The 20,932-nt window shown below is 42.7% G+C and overlaps 1 protein-coding gene across 2 annotated transcripts in view; it reads right to left on the minus strand.

Moving 5' to 3' along the window:
- The window catches only part of smyd1b (SET and MYND domain containing 1b), a 90,123-nt gene that overhangs the window by 4,495 nt on the left and 64,696 nt on the right, over nucleotides 1-20,932 (minus strand). Inside the window, exons 5-9 of one of the 2 annotated variants that reach the window (XM_063047119.1) lie at nucleotides 19,507-19,545; nucleotides 11,316-11,511; nucleotides 9,069-9,161; nucleotides 4,384-4,547; nucleotides 3,019-3,187 (exon numbers count right to left, since the gene is read on the minus strand). In XM_063047119.1, the coding sequence (XP_062903189.1) occupies nucleotides 3,019-3,187; nucleotides 4,384-4,547; nucleotides 9,069-9,161; nucleotides 11,316-11,511; nucleotides 19,507-19,545 (661 nt within the window). The remainder of the gene's footprint in view (nucleotides 1-3,018; nucleotides 3,188-4,383; nucleotides 4,548-9,068; nucleotides 9,162-11,315; nucleotides 11,512-19,506; nucleotides 19,546-20,932) is intronic. The other variant, XM_063047120.1, reaches the window with a different exon arrangement.

Genomic DNA, 20,932 nt, shown 5'->3' on the forward strand with positions numbered 1-20,932 from the left:
TGATAGGTTTGTGATTCGTAAGGGTGTCAATGATTATGGGAAGAAGCAGAAGAATGAGGTTGAGAGAGATAATAAATCAGCCATGATAGAATGGTGGAGCAGAATTGATGGCTGAATGGTCTAATTCTGCTCCTGTATCTTATGGTTCACCATAATAGGCTCATCCAGGAAGCCTAGGATTTAGGGAAACTTGGCAGTGTGGATTCAGAATTGGCTTGCCCACAGAAGGCAGAAGGTGGTTGTAGATGGAGCGTATCCTGTGGTGTTCCTCAGGGATCTGTTCTAGGCTCCCTGCTCTTTTTATAAATTATTTGGCTGAGGAAGGGGAAGAGTGGGTTAGTAAGTTTTTATGTATATGACTCAAAGTTTGGTGACGTGGATAGTGTAGAAGGTTGTCATAGGTTACAAAGGGATATAGACAGGATGCAGAGCTGGGCAGGGAAGTGGTAGATAGATTTACATCTGGAAAAGTGTGAGGTAATTCACTTAGAAGATTGAACTTGAAGGCAGAATACGGGGTTAACAGCAGGACTCTTAACAGTGTGGAGAAACAGGTGGATCTTGGGGCCAAATACATATATCCCTCAAAGTTGGTTAAGAAGGCATATGGGGCATTGTTCTTCATTAGTTGGGGGATTGAGTTCAAGAGCTGTAAGATGTTGCAGATATAAAAAAAACTCTGGTCATACCACATTTGGAGTATTGCATTTGGTTCTTGCTGCCTCATTGTAGGAAGAATGTGGAAACTTTAGAGAGGCTGCAGAGGATACATTAGAGAACATGCCATGGGGAAAGGGTGAACAAGCTGAGACTTCTCACTTTGGAGAAAAGGAGGATAGAATTGCATAGAGTTATGAGAGGTATAGATAGAGTGGACAACCAGTGCCTTTTACTCAGGGTAGCAATGGTCAATACCAGAGGACATCCATTCAAGATGAATGGAGGAAAGTTTGGAGGAGATGGCAAAGGAAAGCTTTTTATTACAGAGAGTTGTGGGTGCCTGGAATGTATGGCGGGGTGGTGGTAGAGGTAGATACTACAGGGACATGTAAAAGACTCTGACACATGGATGTAAGAAAAATGAAGAGTTAGAGGCTATGTAGGAGGTAAGGGTAAGACTGATCGTGGAGAAGGTTTATATAGGTTGGCACTCTGCTGTGCTGTTCTATGTTCTAACACAGCAAAAGGCCCACGTTGACAATTTGAAAACACATTCAATCAAGAGATTGGGGTTCTACTGTTGGGTTCCATCCCAGAACTTTCACAGAGCTGGAAGCAATGAGCAATCAGACATGATGGAATGGTGGAATGGACTTGATGGGCCAAATAGTCTAATTCTGCTCCCATGACTTATTGTCTTATACTCCCCCAGAAAATCAGCTGTATTATTATATAATTAAATTATTATTGTCACATTTTCCAAGCTGCAATGTTTTGCATGACAACCATACAGGTTATTTCATTACATCAGTACGTGGGCAGTAAAAGGGAACAGTAAATACAGAATTCAAAATAGTGTTACAGCTACAGGGAGTGTAAGCAGGCAGACAATTAAATGCAAGGCCATGACGAGCTAAATTGTGAGGTCAAGTGTCTATATTATACAAGAGGTCTGTTGGATAGTCTTATAACAGCTAGATACCTGGAGAAGTTGTCCTTTAACCTACTGGTACATGCTTTCAAGATTTCGTGTCTTCTGCTCGATAGGAGGGGGTAGGAAGGAGTGAGAAAAGAGAATGGCTGTGGTGGGAGAGGTCTTTGGTTATGTTGGCGTTTTTACCAAGGCAGTGAGAAGTATATATACATTCTTGAAAATCAAAGAACAACAGATGTCTTCACCTGATTTCCGTCATTGATGTATTAATCTGTCTTATGCTTGATGCTGTGAAAGCTATGATCCTAACTAACAGTCATTCTCAGTGAAGACTGCAGTTAAGCAAGGCTGTGTTGTCTTCCCAATGCATTTTTACAATCTGTCTGACTGCAGCGCAGCCCATCACCGCCAATGCATTCCTCAATGCAAGGTCGTTACAACGCCAGGGATCAGGTAGCGGGATGCATGAGGCCTGAGGTCAGTCTCTCTAAGCCGTGGCCAACTTGTTCAGTGGAGTGTATATCTCACAGCAACTTCTATACTCTACTAATTTCTCCCTACTGTGCAACACTAACAATAAAAATCCAGAAAACAACCCTGAAAAACAAGAACCGCTTCCCCCATATCTCAAGAACTTCTAGCAGAGATGAATCTCACTGATAAGAGTTGTTTCCCTTTTATTATTCCATTACAACTCTTCACCTTATTCTTGTGTGCTTCTCTGAACATGTTGACAATGTCTTGGACATTGACCCAAGATCTGCTAGCACTGTAGCTGAACTACTGATGTTGAGGTGATCTTGTTGGAGGTGAGGTACAGCATTACAGCGAGACAGACTGAAAAGTGTTCAGTTGACACCATAGCCTTTCACGATACCAGTCTCTACAGAATCTTTCAACTCCACAGAAAAGATAACTGAACCAATGTCAGCAACTTCTCCCAGGTGAATATTCCTGAACATGATGTGTCCTACTGATACTCGTCTTGAAAGACCACATTGTTCATATGTCTTACACTAATCTCCCAAAGCAGACACTCTCTTCCAAGCTCTGATGTGGGAAAAGATTACTGGTGTGGACAGAGGAAAAGACGCAGGGATGTTACCAAAGCCAACCCGAAAGAGCGCACCAATCCCACTGGTGAGAGGCATCAGCTGTCCATGACTGTTCAAAGTGGGATGGAAATGAGTACCTTGAACCCATGCTACAGAAGCACACAAGAACCTACATAAGCGTTTGACAAACCACCCCAGACTTTAAGAGCCATGTGGCCTACTCCTGCTTGTGTGCTTTATGTCTGAGAGGAAGCAGGCAGTCTCAATCTTGAGAAAATCAGCTTCATCCATGCAGTACTGCATTCAAGATTCAAAACCATCAAACCATCAACGTCACCCTCCAGTTAAAACAGCACCCTTGGGACTAACCTCAAGATCCTTGGTAATGGGATGGGTTGGGCCATGTGTCACCAGGATAATCCCATATGCTTGGCAGATCATGGCATGGCCGGATTCTATGAGCCCAGCGTGCCAGTGGGTCACTCCAGCCCTCATCAGAGCCATTCCCAACTGGGCATTGTTGTGATGATAGAGCTTCCTATGAACGATGAGAATGTTTTGTTAGGAACTCTTTATATAAACACAGCCTTAGTCCCGCTAATCCCCATCAACAATTACACCCAGCCTCTAGGTGTAATAAACCTTTCAGGTAACTTGATGTTTCTGTCTATATCAGCCATCATTTGGTGATATCTATTGTCTTTACCCCCTTTTCCTTCCTCTGGGAGCGGAGGATGTGTCCAGTCTGACATCCTGGGCATTTACTGCTCTACATTTTCACAACTCTCATGTTCTTTTTTCTGTGTTCCTGCTCTCTAACTCCTCCCATTTACTCATTGACCAGATAAAGTGCAGGCCCTTCAGCCTAAATCGTTGTAACCTGCAACCAGATTTTAACCTATTCCAAGATCAAACAATGTCTTCTCTCCCACATACCCCTCCATTTATCTTTCATCCATGTGCCTAGCTAAGAGTCGTTTAAATGCCCCTAATGTATCTGCCTCTACCACCACCCCTGGCAGCACCTTCTACATACCCACCACTCTCTGTGTAAAAATAAAACTACCTCTGACATCCCCCCACCCAAACTTTCCACCAATCACCTTAAATTTGAGCCCTCTGATAATAGCCACTTCTGCATGGGGAGAAAGGTGCTGGCTGTCTACTCTATCAACGGGGTGAATGGTAGCTAATCAGTTATCACAAAACAATGCTTTACAGCAGGCAGCTGTAAGATCAGGGTTCGATTCCTACCACTGACTGTAAAGCGTTTGTACATTCTCCTCGTCACTGCGTGAAATTCCTCAGGATGTTCCGATTTCCCCTCACGTTCCAAAGAGGTACTGTCAGGGTAGTGAGCTGTGAGCATGCTACGTTAGCGCAGGAAGTGATGCAGCACTTGCGGGCTGCCCAGCACAGTCTTCGTTGACAGGCAAAGCATTTTTACACGTTTCGATGTACATGTGATAAATAATAAAGCTAATTTTTATCCTCACATACACCTCCATGGAGATGCTTCTTGTGCATTGATAATAAACTTGATCTTGACTTTGGACTGACCTACTTGAACCCATAACCTACTAAGCCAAGAGCAAGAGAACAAGCAACTGGGGCAAAACTAATTCAGGACGTAGGGAGAAACTGCAAAATAATGAGAAACACCCTACGTTACAGACACAGGTTTTCTGATCTACAACAGTTCGTTGGTTATGGGAGGTGCCGACTGGTACTTACAGATATCCCTCCACCATCTGCTTGGCGTACCCTGCTGCTTCTTCAAAGTACTGCAGGTAAGAGAGGACTTCGGAGGCGAGGCTCAGTATCTTTAGCTTGTAAAGGTTTGTATCTGCCAGAATAGGCTCCTGTCTCTTCAGGCACTCCCGGCAGAGCTTCACAATCTGACCATGCACAAATCAGCCACCACAAATGCACCAAGAGAAGACAACAAGAAAAGAGGAATAAAGACAGTTTAATAACACCTTTGGTAGTATATCATCTCTGGAGTCTTTTCCCTCCCTCCTTATCTGCTTACTTTGCAACTTTATTCCCTGGAGCATTGGGGAATGAGGGAGATTTTGGAGGACTGTGTGCAGTTCTGGTCACCTACCTAAAGGAAATATATCAATAAGATTGAAAGAGTACAGAGAACATTTCTAAGGACGTCGCTGGAACTTGAGATCCTGAGTTAAAGGGAAAGATTGAACTGTTTTTTTTGGAGCATAGGAGAATGAGGGGAGATTTCATAGAGGTATACAAAATTTCTCTGTTCCACTGTGAATGTCTGCAAGAAAATGAATCTCAAGGCAGTATATGGAGACATACTGTATATGTACCGTACTATGAAAATAAATTTACAGTACTTTGAACTTGGAACTTGGAATTATGAACGGTACAGATAGGGTAAATGCAAACAGGGTTTTTCTGCTGTGGTCATGTGAGATTAGAACTAGAGGTCATAGTTAAGAGTGAAAGGTGAAATAATTAAGGGAAAATCAAGGGGAATCTTCTTCACTCAGAGGGTGGTGAGAGTGTGGAACAAGCTGCCAGCTGAAGTGGTGGTTGCAGATTCGATTTCAACATTTCGCAGAAGTTTGGTTAAGTACATAGATTGGAGGGGTTGGAGGGCTATGGTCCCGGTGCAGAACGACGGGACTAGGTAGAGTAACAGTTTGCATGACCAAGATGGACCAAATGGCCAGCTTCTATGACTCTATAACTTTGGGTTAGTGCAACTCTTGAGTAGGATCAGAGCTCTGCCAACCAGTGTGCAAAAGGCAACAAACTCTGCAAATACAAGATTTAATCTTGATTTAAAATGCAAACTCATAAAAGATACCATACCTTACTATAAATACAAGCTTGATCCAATTTTACAGTCAGAGTCCTACAAATTATATTACATCTGATTCATTTTTACAGACATGGCCAAGTGGTTAAGGCGTCGGTCTAGTGATCTGAAGGTCGCTAGTTCGAGCCTCAGCTGAGGCAGCATGTTGTGTCCTTGAGCAAGGCACTTAACCACACATTGCTCTGCGATGACACCGGTGCCAAGCTGTATCAGCTCTAGTGCCCTTCCCTTGGATAACATAGGGGAGACTTGCAACATGGGCAACTGCAGGTCTTCCTTACAACCTTGCCCAGGCCTGCGCCCTGGAAACCTTCCAAGGCACAAATCCATGATCTCATGAGACTAACAGGTGCCTATATTATTACAGATAGGACAATCCATAAGAACCACCCAGACATAATATTACAGAACAAGCAAGAACATTAACTTAATAGATATTGCCTTTCCAAATACACACAACCCTCAGAAATGGATAACTGAAAAACACCGGGAATATGCTGAATTAAAAGAGGAAATTAAAGACCTGTTATATCTATATCTCAGGCCTCCATGTGACTCTTTCATAGTGTTACGTACCCCGTAACTGGGTTGCCAAACCAGCAGAAATGGATCACTCAGTTGGAGTCTGGAGTACTAGAACTAAGAAAGTTTTATTAAAGAAACAAGCAACACAGTAATCGAAAGGATAATAAATGCAACAATTCAACAATGATAACCACACATGTGCACAGAATTAAGATAACAGCATCTATCGTTGTCTAGGGGTAAATGACCAATTTCAAAATGACTCAAAGTTCAGTCCAGTTTGTAGTTCAGTTCGCAGTAATCGTTGCCATGGCGATGGACAAGGTGGGGGAAGAGAGACATAGAATAGGAACAACTCATCATTCAGCACAGCTTCACTCACAGACCAGCGAGATGGCTCACAGACAGCATTTGGGCAGGTCCTTGGTGATGTCACCTGAGGTCACCGACTGTGACCCCTCCTCCAGATGCGGTCGATCCTCTGCAGTGAACCCGGCACCCAGGCAAGGGCGGACACACACCGGGTTCCCGCTGATCGTACCTTTTCACCCTGTGCGTTGTCCGGTACTTCTCACCACTCGTGAGATGCGCACCGCTTCCAGGGTCTCGTTACCTCGGGTGGCGTGTGTCTGTCTTAGCGAACCTGTCCCTTTTTATCCCCCTGCTGGGGTATCGCCTGTCCATCACTTCAAACAGTTCAGGGTTCAAAGAGGGAGCCGCTCCAGACAGCTCCCTCTCCCACGTCCCTCCATTACACATCTCCAGACGCTGCTCCATTGTTCCTTATCTCTCCTTCCCCTGAGGGCAGGTGGCAGACCAACTGCTGATGCCACTGATGCTAGCCCAGGCCAGCAAACATCTTAATTTTATGTGTATTCTCGTAACAATAGTCACAACAAACATGAACTCAAGATGCTTTCTGATAAGTGCAAGAATATGCAGGAAATGGAAGAACATGTATCATGTGCAGGCAGAAGAGATTTAGCTGAATTTGACATCATGTTCAGCACAGATGTTGTGGGCTGAAAAGCCTGTCCTGTACTGTATTGTCATGTGTATATGTTATATGTTCCAAAAAATTAGCAGACCGTTAAGAACTCTGCTGAATGTGAAGTGTAAGATTTTCAGGATAGTTGGACTAATTTGTAAATGCAGACTGTCATTTTGAGCGCTGGATCATGGCTAACTAATTTCTACAGTCAATTACATGTTCACAGGAGCACCAAGTTATTGACAGCGTTGTGAAGTGAGGAATGCCAGTGCCAACAGTTCAGTCATCTTTAGAACATAGAGCATAGAACATTCAGTAGAACAGGAATAGAACATAAGGCACAGCAGTAGTGTAGCGGTTAGCACGACGCCATTAAAGCTCGGGACGTTGGAGCTTGGAATTCAATTCCACTGCTGTCTGTAAGGATTTTTAGCATTCTCCCCACAAACATGTGGGTTTCATCCGGGCACTCCAGTCTCCTCCCACATTCCAAAGGCACATCTGTTAGGAGCCTAATTGGTGGGTTTCCGGGCTGGAAGAGCCCAGTATCTCTAAATGAAAATAAACAGCACAGTATAGGTCCTAACCTACTCTAACCACGTAGCCCTCCATGTTTCTATCATCTACGTGCCTATCTAAGAGTCTCTTGATTGTCCCTAATGTATCTGCTTCTACCACCAAATCACCCCCACCCCCAGAAGCATGTTCCATTCATCCACCAATCTCTGTGTATAAAAAAAACCTATCTCTGACAGCCCCCATACTTCCCTCCAAACACTGTAAAAGTATGTTCTCTGGTCCTTGGTCCTTGCTATCCTGGGAAATAAGTGCTGGCTATCCACTTTATCTAAGCCTCTTATCATCTTGTATACCTCTATCAAGTCATCTCACATCCTCCTGCACGCCAAAGAGAAAAGTCCAAACTCGCTCAAACTTTTCTCATAGACATGCTCACTTATCTAGGCAGCATCCTGGTAAATGTCCTCTGCACCCTCTCTAAAGCATTCACATCCTTCCTATAATGAGACGACCAGAACTGAACACAGTATGAAATGTGGTCCACTAATACAGACTCCAACCACTGTGGTGAGCTTGGCCAATTATTATTTAAGTACAAGAATTGCATCAAATGAAGTGGTGAACGAGGAAAAAGGATGAAGATTAGGTGATACTTTTCTGAAGATAAGTGAAATGAATCATCAGCAAATGGTGGAGACTCACAGTTCACCCAGGATCTCCTGCATACCACGTAATTATAATGGTGTGCCAGTCAGAGACCTTAACTTTATGACCAATTCAGGACCTAAACACTCCCTGTATTAGTCAAAGGTCATGTAGTGAAAATATTTTGTTCTATGTGGATCTCTTTGCCTTTCAGATGAACTAATCTACCAAAGGTTCAAAGGTTCAATGTTTCAAAGTTGATTTATTATCAAAGTATACGTCATGATATACTACCATGGGATTTATTTTCTTGAAGATATTCACAGTAGAACAAAGAAATACAATAGAATTAATTTAAAATTATCAACAAAGACTGACAAACAACCAATGTGCAAGAGAAGACAAACTGTGCAAATATAAAACAAAACTAATTAACTAAATCAATCAATCAATAAATAAATAGATAAGTAGATAGATAGATAATACTGAGAGGATGAGCTGTAAAGTCCTTGAAAATGAATCGATAGATTGTAGAATCAATTCAGTGCCGATGTAAGTGAAGTTATCCATGCTGGTTTAGCAGCATGATGGTTGAAGGGTAATATAATAGGGCAACATGTTGGGAAAGAAAGATAACAAATAATGGGGCAGTTAAGGGGGCAAATGTAAAAACTGCTTATCAATATATTTTTATTAGTCTCCCTTTGCACAAAAGCCTCACCTAAACTAAACCTAAATAGATAAAACATGCTGAGAGTATTGCACAGATTTTCCTTCTCTACAAACTCAAGCGCTATACCCGAAGAAATGGTGCACAGGTACAATTAAACATTGTAAAGTATCTAGTTATCAGGATTGATTAAAGCTTAGTGAACAGCTGATTTCACTTACATTCGCCCAGAGACCTTCTTGTCGATCCTTCTCAACTTTTTCCAATGTCTTCTTTGAAAACTCAATGACTTCTTTCACTGTTTCTTCCGGTGGCTGCAGTTGTACAAATATGTAAGACACTGGTATTTTAATATTGTCTAAAAAAGAATTAACACCTCTCTGAATCTTACTGTTGTTCCTGTCTGCATTCTCATAGCAATACAAATTGCTGTAATCTGCTGGAGGAACTTAATGTGTCGAGCAACATCCCTGGGAGGTAAAGAATTGCCAGCACTTTAGGACAAAATCCTGCAAACCTTCTCATTCCCAATCCTTGTTGTATTCTCATAGAGTTGTAAACCACAGAAATGCGCTATTTGGCCCGGAATTAATTAAAAGTCATTTACACCAATAGTATGCAGTGGTGTCTATTACTCAATATGAGCAAATTTTAAGCACATTGACAAAGGATTTGGAATTAATCAATATGAGTGAATTGAGATTGTCAAAAGTCCAGGACTGAAAGACTTCAATGTCTTAGAATTGTGAGTATTGGATGAGTTGGGAATAATGAATGTACTAGATTTCAGGATGCTGGATGAATTTGGATTGGGGTGTGTTGAAAGACTTCATATTGAGAACGTTAAATGAGTAGAATTGGGAATGTTGAATGAGATTGGAGTGGGAATATTGTATGAGTTTGGTTTGGAAACATTGTATGAGTTTGGATTGGGAATATTGAGTAAATTCGTACAGTATTGGGAATGTTGAGTCAGTAGGATTGGGAACGTTGAATGCGTAGAATTGAAAATGTTGAGTCAGTAGGATTGGGGATATTGAATGAGTAGAATTGGGAATGTTGAATGAGTAGGATTGGAAATATTGAATGGGTTTAATTGAGAATGTTGAATGAGTTTGGACTATCTGTTTAATATCCTGAGACTGAGGGAGCTGAATGTCTGCCCACAAGAAAACAAATCGTAGAATTATATGTGGTGACATACAGTGATGCTAGAAAGTTTGTAAACCCTGTAGAATTTTCTCTATTTCTGCATAAATATGAGCTAAAATGTGATCAGATCTTCACGTAAGTCCAAAAACTAGGTAAAGAGAACCCAATTAAATAAATAACACAAAAAACATTATACTGTACTTGTTCATATATTTATTGAGGAAAATTGAGTTTATATCAGGGAAGCTGAAATCCCCATGACAACCACTCTGTTATTTTAACACATTTCCTTAATCTGATTTTATTATCTGATCCTCAATGTCCCGGTAGCTATTAAGGGGGTCTGTCATACAATCCCACCTGTGTGATTGCACCCTTCCTATTCCTGAGTTCTACCCAAATGAACTCAATGTCTGACCCCTCCATTATATCTCCTCTTAGTGCAGCCGTGATATTGCCCCTGATTAGTAGTGCAACTCCACACCCCCTTTTACCGCCCCCTCTATCTTTTGCAAAACTCGGAAAACCTGGTAGATTAATCACTCATTCCTGCTCCTCTCTCAACCAAGTTTCAGTAATGGCTACAACATCGTAGTTCCATGAACTGATTCATGCTCTAAGTTCATCACCTTTACCCATAACACCCCTAGCATTAAAGTATACACACTTGAAACTATCTGACCCATAATAGCAGTTATTTCGATTTTGCCTTTCAATATTTTTCCTGATATCTACCTTCTGATCCTTCTCTTACCGACCTAGGACTCTAGTTCCCATCTCCCTGCAAAACTAGTTTAAAGTCTCCTGAGTAGCAGTCTTTCAGTCTGTCTAATGTGGAGTGAGATTGGGTTGGGAAGGGGGCAGGGAGAGGGGAATGATGGTTGGGAAAAGGGAAAGGGAGAGGGGAGGGAGCAGGAAGCATGAGAGAGGCATACCGTAATGATCAATTAACCAATTGTTTGGAATCAAATGACCTTCCCTGGTGTCTTGGGGCTGATTGTGTCCACATCCGCACTACCCCCCACCCCTGGAACTCTTTCTCTGCCACCTGTTCCACACCCCTCCTGCGGCACTTTACCCTCAGCATTCCCAATATTCTTTGCTCCCACCAGATTTACAAACTTGCTGTCTACTCCACATTGACAAATTTAGTACTGTGCAAAGGTCTTAGACACCCCTGCTATATACACGTGCCTCCAACTTCGGCACAGAACTGTAAGCTGCAATAAAAAATAAATAACAGTTTAAATGAGGAATTGCAAGGAAGTGTTGATAACAGGGGAGGGGAAGGAGGTCCACACTGCAGCTAATTTTACCTTTTTGCCATCTTCGTCTTTGACACCCTGCATCAGGTCATCTTTGATTCCCTTTTGGCAATGCTCACAACTGCAGTCGAAGTAATAATGCTGCTTGAGCATCTTGCGCCTGTCCGCACTGAGATTCAGGAAGTCCACATATGATACCGTCATCTCCTCCCCGTCCTTGATCTGCTGGATGGCCCGAAGTTCAATCCTGTTGATCAAGGAAAACATTCATTTCACCGCTGAGGTGGGGCCGTAAACATCACAGAACTCCCTCCCTTCTACACGTGATCCCCCTCCATGCGGGGCTGCTGTACCAGCCCATCCGACAGGGCTTGTGAACCCATTCACATCAAACAAAGCAATGATGCTGGCACAACAGTGAGTGGAAATAACATGAACAAATGGGACGCCATGGTAGTGTAGCAGTTAGGGAACACTATTACAGCTCAGGACATCGGAGTTCTGAGTTCAATTCCAGCATCATCTGAAGGAGATCGCATATTCTCCCCTGAACCACCTATATCAACTATAAATTTGCTGACGATGCAACCATTGTTGGTAGAATCTCAGGTGGTGACGAGAGGGCATACAGGTGTGAGATATGCCAACTAATGGAATGGTACCACAGCAACAGTCTGGCACTCAACGTCAGTAAGATAAAAAAGCTGATTGTGGACTCCAGGAAGGGTAAGACGAAGGAGCACACATCAATCCTCATAGAGAGATCAAAAGTGGAGAAAGCGAGCAGCTTCAAATTCCTCAGTGTCAAGATCTGTGAGGATCCCAACATATTGATGTAGTTATAAAGAAGGCAAGACAGCAGCTATCCTTTATTAGGAGTCTGAAGACATTTGGCATGTCAATAAATGCATTCAAAAACTTCCATAGATGTACCATGGAGAGCATTCTGACAGGCTGCATCCCTGTCTGGTATGAAGAGGATCGAAAGAAGTTGCAGAAGGTTGTAAATCTAGTCAGCTCCATCTTGGGTACTAGCCTACAAAGTACCCAGGACATCTTCAGGGAGCGGTGTCTCAGAAAGGCAGCGTCCATTATTAAGGACCTCCAGCACCCAGGGCATGCCCTTTTCTCACTGTTACCATCAGGTAGGAGGTACAGAAGCCTGAAGACACACACTCAGCGATTCAGGAACATCTTCTTCCCCTCTGCCATCCGATTCCTAAATGGACATTGAGCCCTTAGATACTACCTCACTCTTTTAATATATAGTACTTCTGTTTTTGCACATTTTTAAAATCTATTCAATATATGTAATTGATTGACTTGCTTATTTATTATATTTTATTTTATTATTATTATTATTCTCTCTCTCTGCTAGATTATGTATTGCATTGAACTGCTGCTGCTAAGTTAACAAATTTCATGTCACATACCGGTGATAATAAACCTGATTCTGATTCTGATTCCGAGCTGCATGGGTTTTCTCTGGGTGCTCCGGTTTCCCCACGCAGTCCACAGTTAGTAGGTTAATTGGTCATTGTAAATCAGCCTTTACTCAGGGTGGTGTTAGATCAGTGGGTTGCTGGGCAGTGAGGCGATTTGGGCCAGGAGGGCCTGTTCTGTACTGAATCTCTAAAAACAACTAAGTATAAATGTGCAAAGTTTTCAACACATGCTTTTTCCACAAGGAAGGACATTTGGTTTTCTAGCAGTAATACAGTCCAGGCAAACAAATTACAGTAAGTTGCAATAAAAAATAATATTGCAAAAGAGATATATTGAGGTTGTGTGCATGGGATGTGAGGAAGGGAGGTGTGCTTGATGTCAGCAAGCTATTTGGCTGCTGTAAATTAAATAGGTGGCTAACGAATTGAAAGGGAATTGATTCAAGATTATTTAATGTCATTTCCATTAAGTAAGGAGAACAAATAAATAAGGGAAACAAATAAATTATATGGGAGAACAAATAAATTGTTACTCTGGATCCAATGCAGCACAAAAAACTCAGTAAGATAAAGAACACATTAATAAAACAACACAATAAATATAAATATGTAAGATAGCTTATATGCAAAGAATGATTATATGTCCATAAAGTGACACTAGGCACAGGTGTGTCTGTATATAGAAACATAGAAAATAGGTGCAGGAGTAGGCCATTCGGCCCTTCGAGCCTGCACCGCCATTTATTATGATCATGGCTGATCATCCAACTCAGAACCCCGCCCCAGCCTTCCATCCATACCTCCTGACCCCCGTAGCCACAAGGGCCATATCTAACTCCCTCTTAAATATAGCCAATGAACTGGCCTCAACTGTTTCCTGTGGCAGAGAATTCCACAGATTCACCACTCTCTGTGTGAAGAAGTTTTTCCTAATCTCGGTCCTAAAAGGCTTCCCCTCTATCCTCAAACTGTGGCCCCTCGTTCTGGACTTCCCCAACATCGGGAACAATCTTCCTGCATCTAGCCTGTCCAAACTCTTTAGGATCTTATATGTTTCAATCAGATCCCCCCTCAATCTTCTAAATTCCAACGAGTACAAGCCCAGTTCATCCAGTCTTTCTTCATATGAAAGTCCTGCCATCCCAGGAATCAATCTGGTGAACCTTCTTTGTACTCCCTCTATGGCAAAGATGTCTTTCCTCAGATTAGGGGACCAGAACTGCACACAATACTCCAGGTGTGGTCTCACCAAGGTCTTGTACAACTGCAGTAGTACCTCCCTGCTCCTGTACTCGAATCCTCTCGCTATAAATGCCAGGATACCATTCGCCTTTTTCACCGCCTGCTGTACCTGCATGCCCACTTTCAATGACTGGTGTATAATGACACCCAGGTCTCGTTGCACCTCCCCTTTTCCTAATCGGCCACCATTCAGATAATAATCTGTTTTCCTATTTTTGCCACCAAAGTGGATAACTTCACATTTATCCACATTAAATTGCATCTGCCATGAATTTGCCCACTCACCCAACCTATCCAAGTCACCCCGCATCCTCTTAGCATCCTCCTCACTGCTAACACTGCCACCCAGCTTCGTGTCATCCGCAAACTTGGAGATGCTGCATTTAATTCCCTCATCCAAGTCATTAACGTGACTCTGGTAAGAAATGATAAAGTAGTGGTGGTGGGAGATTTGTGGGATGGGTTCGTGGGTGGAGGTATCAATCAGCCTTACCGCTTGGGGAAAGTAACTGTTTTTGAGTCTGGTGGTCCTGATGTAAATGCTACGTAGCATCCTCCCTCATAGTCATTCAAGGTGAGATGAATGTGGCTTCCACATTAGAGAGATTAACAAATGAAACATAATATATTTTTGTTTAAACCGGAAAAACCTTTTCAGAAATATCAGCCGAGTTAGCGGCAGTAAGAATTGTATCATTACAAGGCAGAATGGCCCGAGACTTTGTGTTGTCTGAAAAAGGAGGCACTTGTCCCTAAGAGGACAAGAATGGTGTACTTGTATCCCTGATGAATCAGAAAATATAACTATCACAAGCTCTAGAAAAAAAAAATCAGGGGATCAGTTACATAATTACAATCCTCCAGGTGGATGGTGGCCATCTGGAATCCTGAGTAGGTGGTAGGCTCTATTAGTTCACAACGGTACAATATTGAGCGCAGTAATACTTCAGTGCACATATAGAGCAATACCCACATAGGGAAGGAATCGGCCTCTTATTCCTGTATATTATAGAGGAAGGAGAGCTCCAGGGGATGACGGAAACAAAGAGAAGGATTATTTAGCTATGAGACCTTTACCTTCGAGGTATGAAGCCCCTATAGCTGAAACTAATCTTTAAAGTTGATTTTATGATTTAAACTGAGGGAATTGTAGAAGAAGGGTCAGCAAAAAAAGGTTAATGAACGAAATAGTTAACTTCCATTTTTCTATTTGACTTTTGTGACCTAATGAACCTTTGTAACCCAGTGTCCTAAACTTAGACTTTCGGCAGGCAGGCTTTCATAATCAGGATGTAGCAATAAGAGCAAAAAAGAGGAACATACATTCATATGACTTTATTACTGTCTGTTTTATGATTTTAATTATCTTGTGCTACAAATGTACCTATCTGTTCCTGGTTATGTATATCTTCTTGTGTAACAGAATAACTTGCATGCCAGTAGTCACGTATATTCACCTGTTTAGAAGTATAAGCATATACCAAAATCGGTCTGTCACTTTGAGCTTGCACATTTCTGCAGGCTCTCCAGGATATCATGGTGAATAAAGTATCACTGCTTGAAGTCTTGTCTCTAAAGTCATTTTTATTTCCAGTCTGGAACAGAGTCTTGAGCTCTTCCACCTCCTCTCTGTAGGCTGCATCATCATTGTTGGTGATGATGTTCTGTTATGTACGATTCAGGGCATTCATGTATGAAAGGGAACAATTTGAAGGAGGAAATAAATTGCAGGGATACAGGGAAATAATGAGAGTGGGACAATTTTCAATGTTTTTGACTGCAAGTGCTTTGTTCTCAAGGCTTTTGAATTGGAATCGCCATGTTTTCTTAGGTCTGCTCGTCTTTCATAAATGATGTAATATGGGCACACGTTCATAATTCTACACTGATCCCACTTTTATTCTGCCTGCATTCCCATCAACCCTCTCTTCTCCAGGTTCAGCCACTCACCTGCACTCCAGGGACAACTTGCAGAGGTCAATTAACTTTAGAATATGGGAGTAAGCCCACGTGATCGCAAGCAGAGCTTCAACTCCACATAAGCAGAACCAGAAGTCAGAATGACATGCAGGTTGCTAAAACAGTGAGACAGCAGTGCCACAGGCAGGAAGGAATGTCATTTTCTGTTAAACAAAAGAAGTTCTCGGTGATTGGCGTTGATTCAATGGGCCAATGTTCTTTGAGAACACATCCAGTGTGTCCAGAATCAGAATCAGATTTATTATCACCGGCATAGAAAACATAGAAACATAGAAACATAGAAAATAGGTGCAGGAGTAGGCCATTCGGCCCTTCGAGCCTGCACCGCCATTCGGTACGATCATGTGACGTGAAATTTGTTATCTACAGTCAAAATCATCTGCACAGCCAGCAGTCATTGACAACAGATGGCAAATAATGTTTACAGCATAATACATGTAACCTTATATGAATAACTATTGGGTCAGGGTGCTTGAAATTAAAGCAACATTTAGTCAACATGACTATCATGGAAGGAATTAATGCTTCCATAGAGTGGCAAGTTCCTGGTGTCAATATCTCTGAAGATCTATCCTGGTCCCAACATAATGATTCCATCAACAAGAAGCCACAACAGTGACTACTTTTCATTAGGAGTTTGAGGTGAATTGGTATGCCACAAAAAACTCTAAACAAATCTCTACAGATGTACTGTGGAGAGTATTCTGCCTGGTATGGAAGGGCCACTGCACAAGATCGGAAAAAGCTGCAGAAAGTTACAGCACCATCATGGGCACTAGCCTCCCCACCATCAAGGACATCTTCAAAAGGTGATACCTCAAAAAGGCGGCATCCATTGTTCAGGACCCCCATCACCCAAGGCAAGCTCTCTTCTTATGACTGCCATTAAAGAGGAGGTACAGGAGCCTGAAGACCCACACTCAATACTTTAGGTATGGTCTCCTCACCTCCACCATCAGATTTCTGAATGGACAATGAACCAACTCATAAACACCACCTCACTATTTTTGCTTTCTTTTTGCATTACACACTTAATTTATTTTTATACTGTATTTATATTTTTATTGTAATTTATACTTTCTGTGTATTGCACTGCACTGCTGCTGTAAAGCAACAAATATCTTGATATTAAACCTGATTCTGATTCGGATTCTGCCTCTCGATGTCCAACACACATTCAGCCAGCAAAGTGCTTGCAGGTACAACAGGTTATTAAGAAGGCAAACGGTATGTTGGCCTTCATTGCTAGAGGGATTGAATTCAAGAGCAGGGAGGTCATGCTGCAACTATACAGGGTACTGGTGAGGCTGCACCTGGAGTACTGCGTGCACTTCTGGTCTCCGTACTTGAGGAAGGATATACTGGCTTTGGAGGCAGTGCAGAGGAGGTTCACCAGGTTGATTCCAGGTTAATCTATGAGGAGAGATTGAGTCACCTGGGACTATACTCTCTGGAGTTCAGAAGAATGAGAGGGGATCTTAGAGAAACATACAAAATTTTGAAAGTAATATATAAGATAGAAGTAGGAAAGTTGTTTCCATTGGTAGGTGAGACTAGAACTAGAGGACATTGCCTCAAGATTCAGGGGGGAGGATTTAGGACGGAGATGAGGAGAAACTATTTTTCCCAGAGAGTGGTGAATCTGTGGAATTCTCTGCCCAGGGAAGCAGTTGAGGCTTCTTCACTAAATATATTTAAGAAACAGTTAGATAGGTTTTTACGTAGTAAGGGAATTAAGGGTTATGGGGAAAAGGCGGGTAGATGGAGTTGAGTTTACGGACAGATCAGCCATGATCTTATAGAATGGCGGGGCAGGCTCGATGGGCCGGATGGCCTACTCCTGCTCCTATTTCTTATGTTCTTATGTTCAAAGTCTAACCATTGTTGTCAAGAAGGAAGCTCAGTAATCAGTGTCACACAGCAAGCTCACAGGGAAAACGAAGAAGTGATCGGGTGTTCTTGGGATTTATAGATAAGTAATTTCTGAGTCAGGCCACCCTTGCAAACCCTTCTGACTAGGGAACCTTCTACATCTCTCTCATGTTCCAGTCTGATGAAATGTGGCACTCCGAGGTGAGGTGCTTTTCTAGGTCAGATTGTTTGCTGTCAAGCTGAATGTATGATATTCATTCCTGTGATCTGGTTGTGAATTGAATGCTCTGAACATCTGAGTTTATGCAATGGAGTAGGGGAGACCCTTTGATTCTCAGCTTTGATTTTAGCCTAAACCATTGGCATAAAATAGTTACATGATTTAAAGGTGAAAGCACCTTAAAGATACAGGCAAAGAATGTAAAATGTACCACATCAAACAACAGTCAATGTGGTACAGCACATTTCGCAGGCTATGTTGGGCCAGTTGTGCCTTTATTTTAGCTGAATTCAACATCAGAGTCAGTGCTGGGTGCCCATCCCATTTCATGCTCACCCTCACTTCAGAGATAGAACTTGTGATTAGAAAAACATCTAATTCAAAAATAAAATAGGGAAATAAAGGGTAAAGCAATCACGAGAAGGACAGGACGGAAAGGCAGCCTACATGTCGCTAAGGTCTGTAAATGGGGACCAACAGAGGAGCGAGCTCAGTTTGTTCCATGCTTCTGGCCAGGATCACTACTCAATGTGGAACCTGAATCCCCAATCACAACACCCATCCCCACATTGTCCCGTCCCTTAATCACTGCCTCGGTATCCCTCAACTCTCTCACTCTACCAGAGTGTGTACACCCCTCCACCAGCACGTACCCTTCTATGCACACAATACCTCTGTACATCCTCCTCTCTCCATCCCTCTGTACCAACACCTCTCCAAAATTCTCTGTACGTAAAGCCCTGTACCCCCCTCTACTCCACGATCTTCTGTATCCAATCCTTTACCGCTATCCTGCATTTCTCACAGCACAGCTACCGTAGTGTAACAATTTACAGCGGCCCTGACCCGGGTTCAATTGCCATCACTGCCTGTAGGGAATTTGTCCGTTCTCCCTCCCAGAGTTCTGGTTTTACCCCACATTCCAACAACACACGGGTTAGGGTTAGTAAGTTGTGGGCATGCTATGTTGGCGTTGAAACCATGGCAACACTTGCGAGCTTCTTCCAGCACATCCTCGGATCGAGTTGGCTGTTGATGCAAGCGACACATTTCACTGCATGTTTTTATGTTTCAATGTACATGTGGCAAATAAATCTAATCTTTAAGTCTGTACACCATGTCCTCATTCTGCATTGACCCTCCCCATCCCTCTCAGTCAAAGCAATCTAGTTTTTCTTGTCTCTCCACCCGCTATGACATAGATTCCCAGATCAAACCATCAGACTCTTTCTCTTCAGGAGCTGACTGTGTTGGTGACTAAGGAAAACTATTTTTAAAACATACTGCCTGTTTTGATTTGATTCACTTTCATCACCCACTCAGATTTTGAAGGGGTGTATTTTGCAGAAGTTCCGTTTGGCTGGGAGAATTGTGGTTAGAAGAAGTAGAGGCTATTGCAGAAGGTAAGTATTCAGTGGTGCAGTGTTAATGTTAGACAGGGGCACGGGGGGACAAAACAAAGAGCAGCCATGGCTTGACCCACCTCATCTGCGTGTGGAACATTGAGTTAACCGCATCATGACTGGAAGACAAAAATCGAAATCCACATTTCACAACCAAAGGAAAAATAAATCATGCACTAGAAATTACATTTTCAGAACATCTTCAACATGGCAACACTTCCCAGGACACTGAGAAGGACAGCCCTTTAATCAACTACAGTGCCAGGCTATGGTAATGAGAAATAGGCATCAGTGAGCAACATTTGTGGAAGAATTAGAGAGGGTGCAGAGGAGACTTACCAGGGTTCTACCTGGACTGGAGAGCATGTATTAATAGGATAGGCTTTTCTCTTTGTAGAGAAGGAGGATGAGAGGCGACTTGATCATAAGAGCCAGAGAATTTTTCCCAGGATGGAAATAACTAATAAAAGAGGGCATAATTTTAAGGAGATTAGAGGAAACTATGGGAGTGATGTCTGAGGTAACTTTTTTACGTAGAGAATGGTAAGTGTGTGGAACGTGCTGCCAGGGGTGGTGGTAGAGGCAGAATACCTTGGGGCATTTAAGAAACTCTTAGATAGGTACACGGATGATAGAAAAATGGAGAACTATGTGGGAAAGAAGGGTCGGGTTGATCTTAGAATAGGTTAAAATGTCAGCACACTGTTGTGGGCCAAAGGGACCTGTACTGTGCTGTACGATTCTTTGGTGATCAAACAGCAGGATCTTTGAGTAGGAAAGTGAGTGGGAGGGGTCCATAATGGAATTTCCAGAGTACGTGACCCAACTGCTGAAAGTATGGTTACCAACAACAGAGCAGTTAGATTCAGGAATGCACAAGAGGCCGGACTGGGAGGAATGTGAATGCCCAGGAGGGGTGTTGGGCTGGAAGAGCTTACAAAGGGACGGGGAGAGGTGGAGGGACTGAGAAAAGACCAACATTTTATTCAAACCAGTGAGTTAACGATGCCAGTGAGCATATGGATGAATGTTGACCAGGATAAAGTGCAAGCAGCAAAGTTTAAGATGACCACACGCAGAATTCTGAAGGAATTCATCAGGTTAGGCTGCATCTATGGATATGAATAAACAGTTGACGTTTCGGGCTGAGACCTTTCTTCAGGACTGGAAAGGAAGGGGGAAGACGGCAGAATAAAAAGGTGGGGGAGGGGAAGGAGGATAGCTAGAAGGTGAAAGGTGAAGGCAGGTGGTTGGGAAAGGAAAAGAGCTGGAGAGGAAAGAATCTGATAGGAGAGGAGACTGGACCATAGGAGAAAGGAAAGGAGGAGGGGACCCAGGGGGAGGTGAGAAGAGGTAAGAGGCCAGAGTGGGGTATAGAAGAAGAAGGGAGGGGAGGAATTTTTTTTTACCAGAAGGAGAAATCGATATTCATGGCATCAGGCTGGAGGCTACCCAGACACGATATAAGGTGCTACCCAGATGGATGAAAGATGGCAGAGAGATTTG

This window comes from Mobula hypostoma, chromosome 4 (assembly GCF_963921235.1).
Source record: "Mobula hypostoma chromosome 4, sMobHyp1.1, whole genome shotgun sequence".
NCBI lineage: Eukaryota > Metazoa > Chordata > Chondrichthyes > Myliobatiformes > Myliobatidae > Mobula > Mobula hypostoma.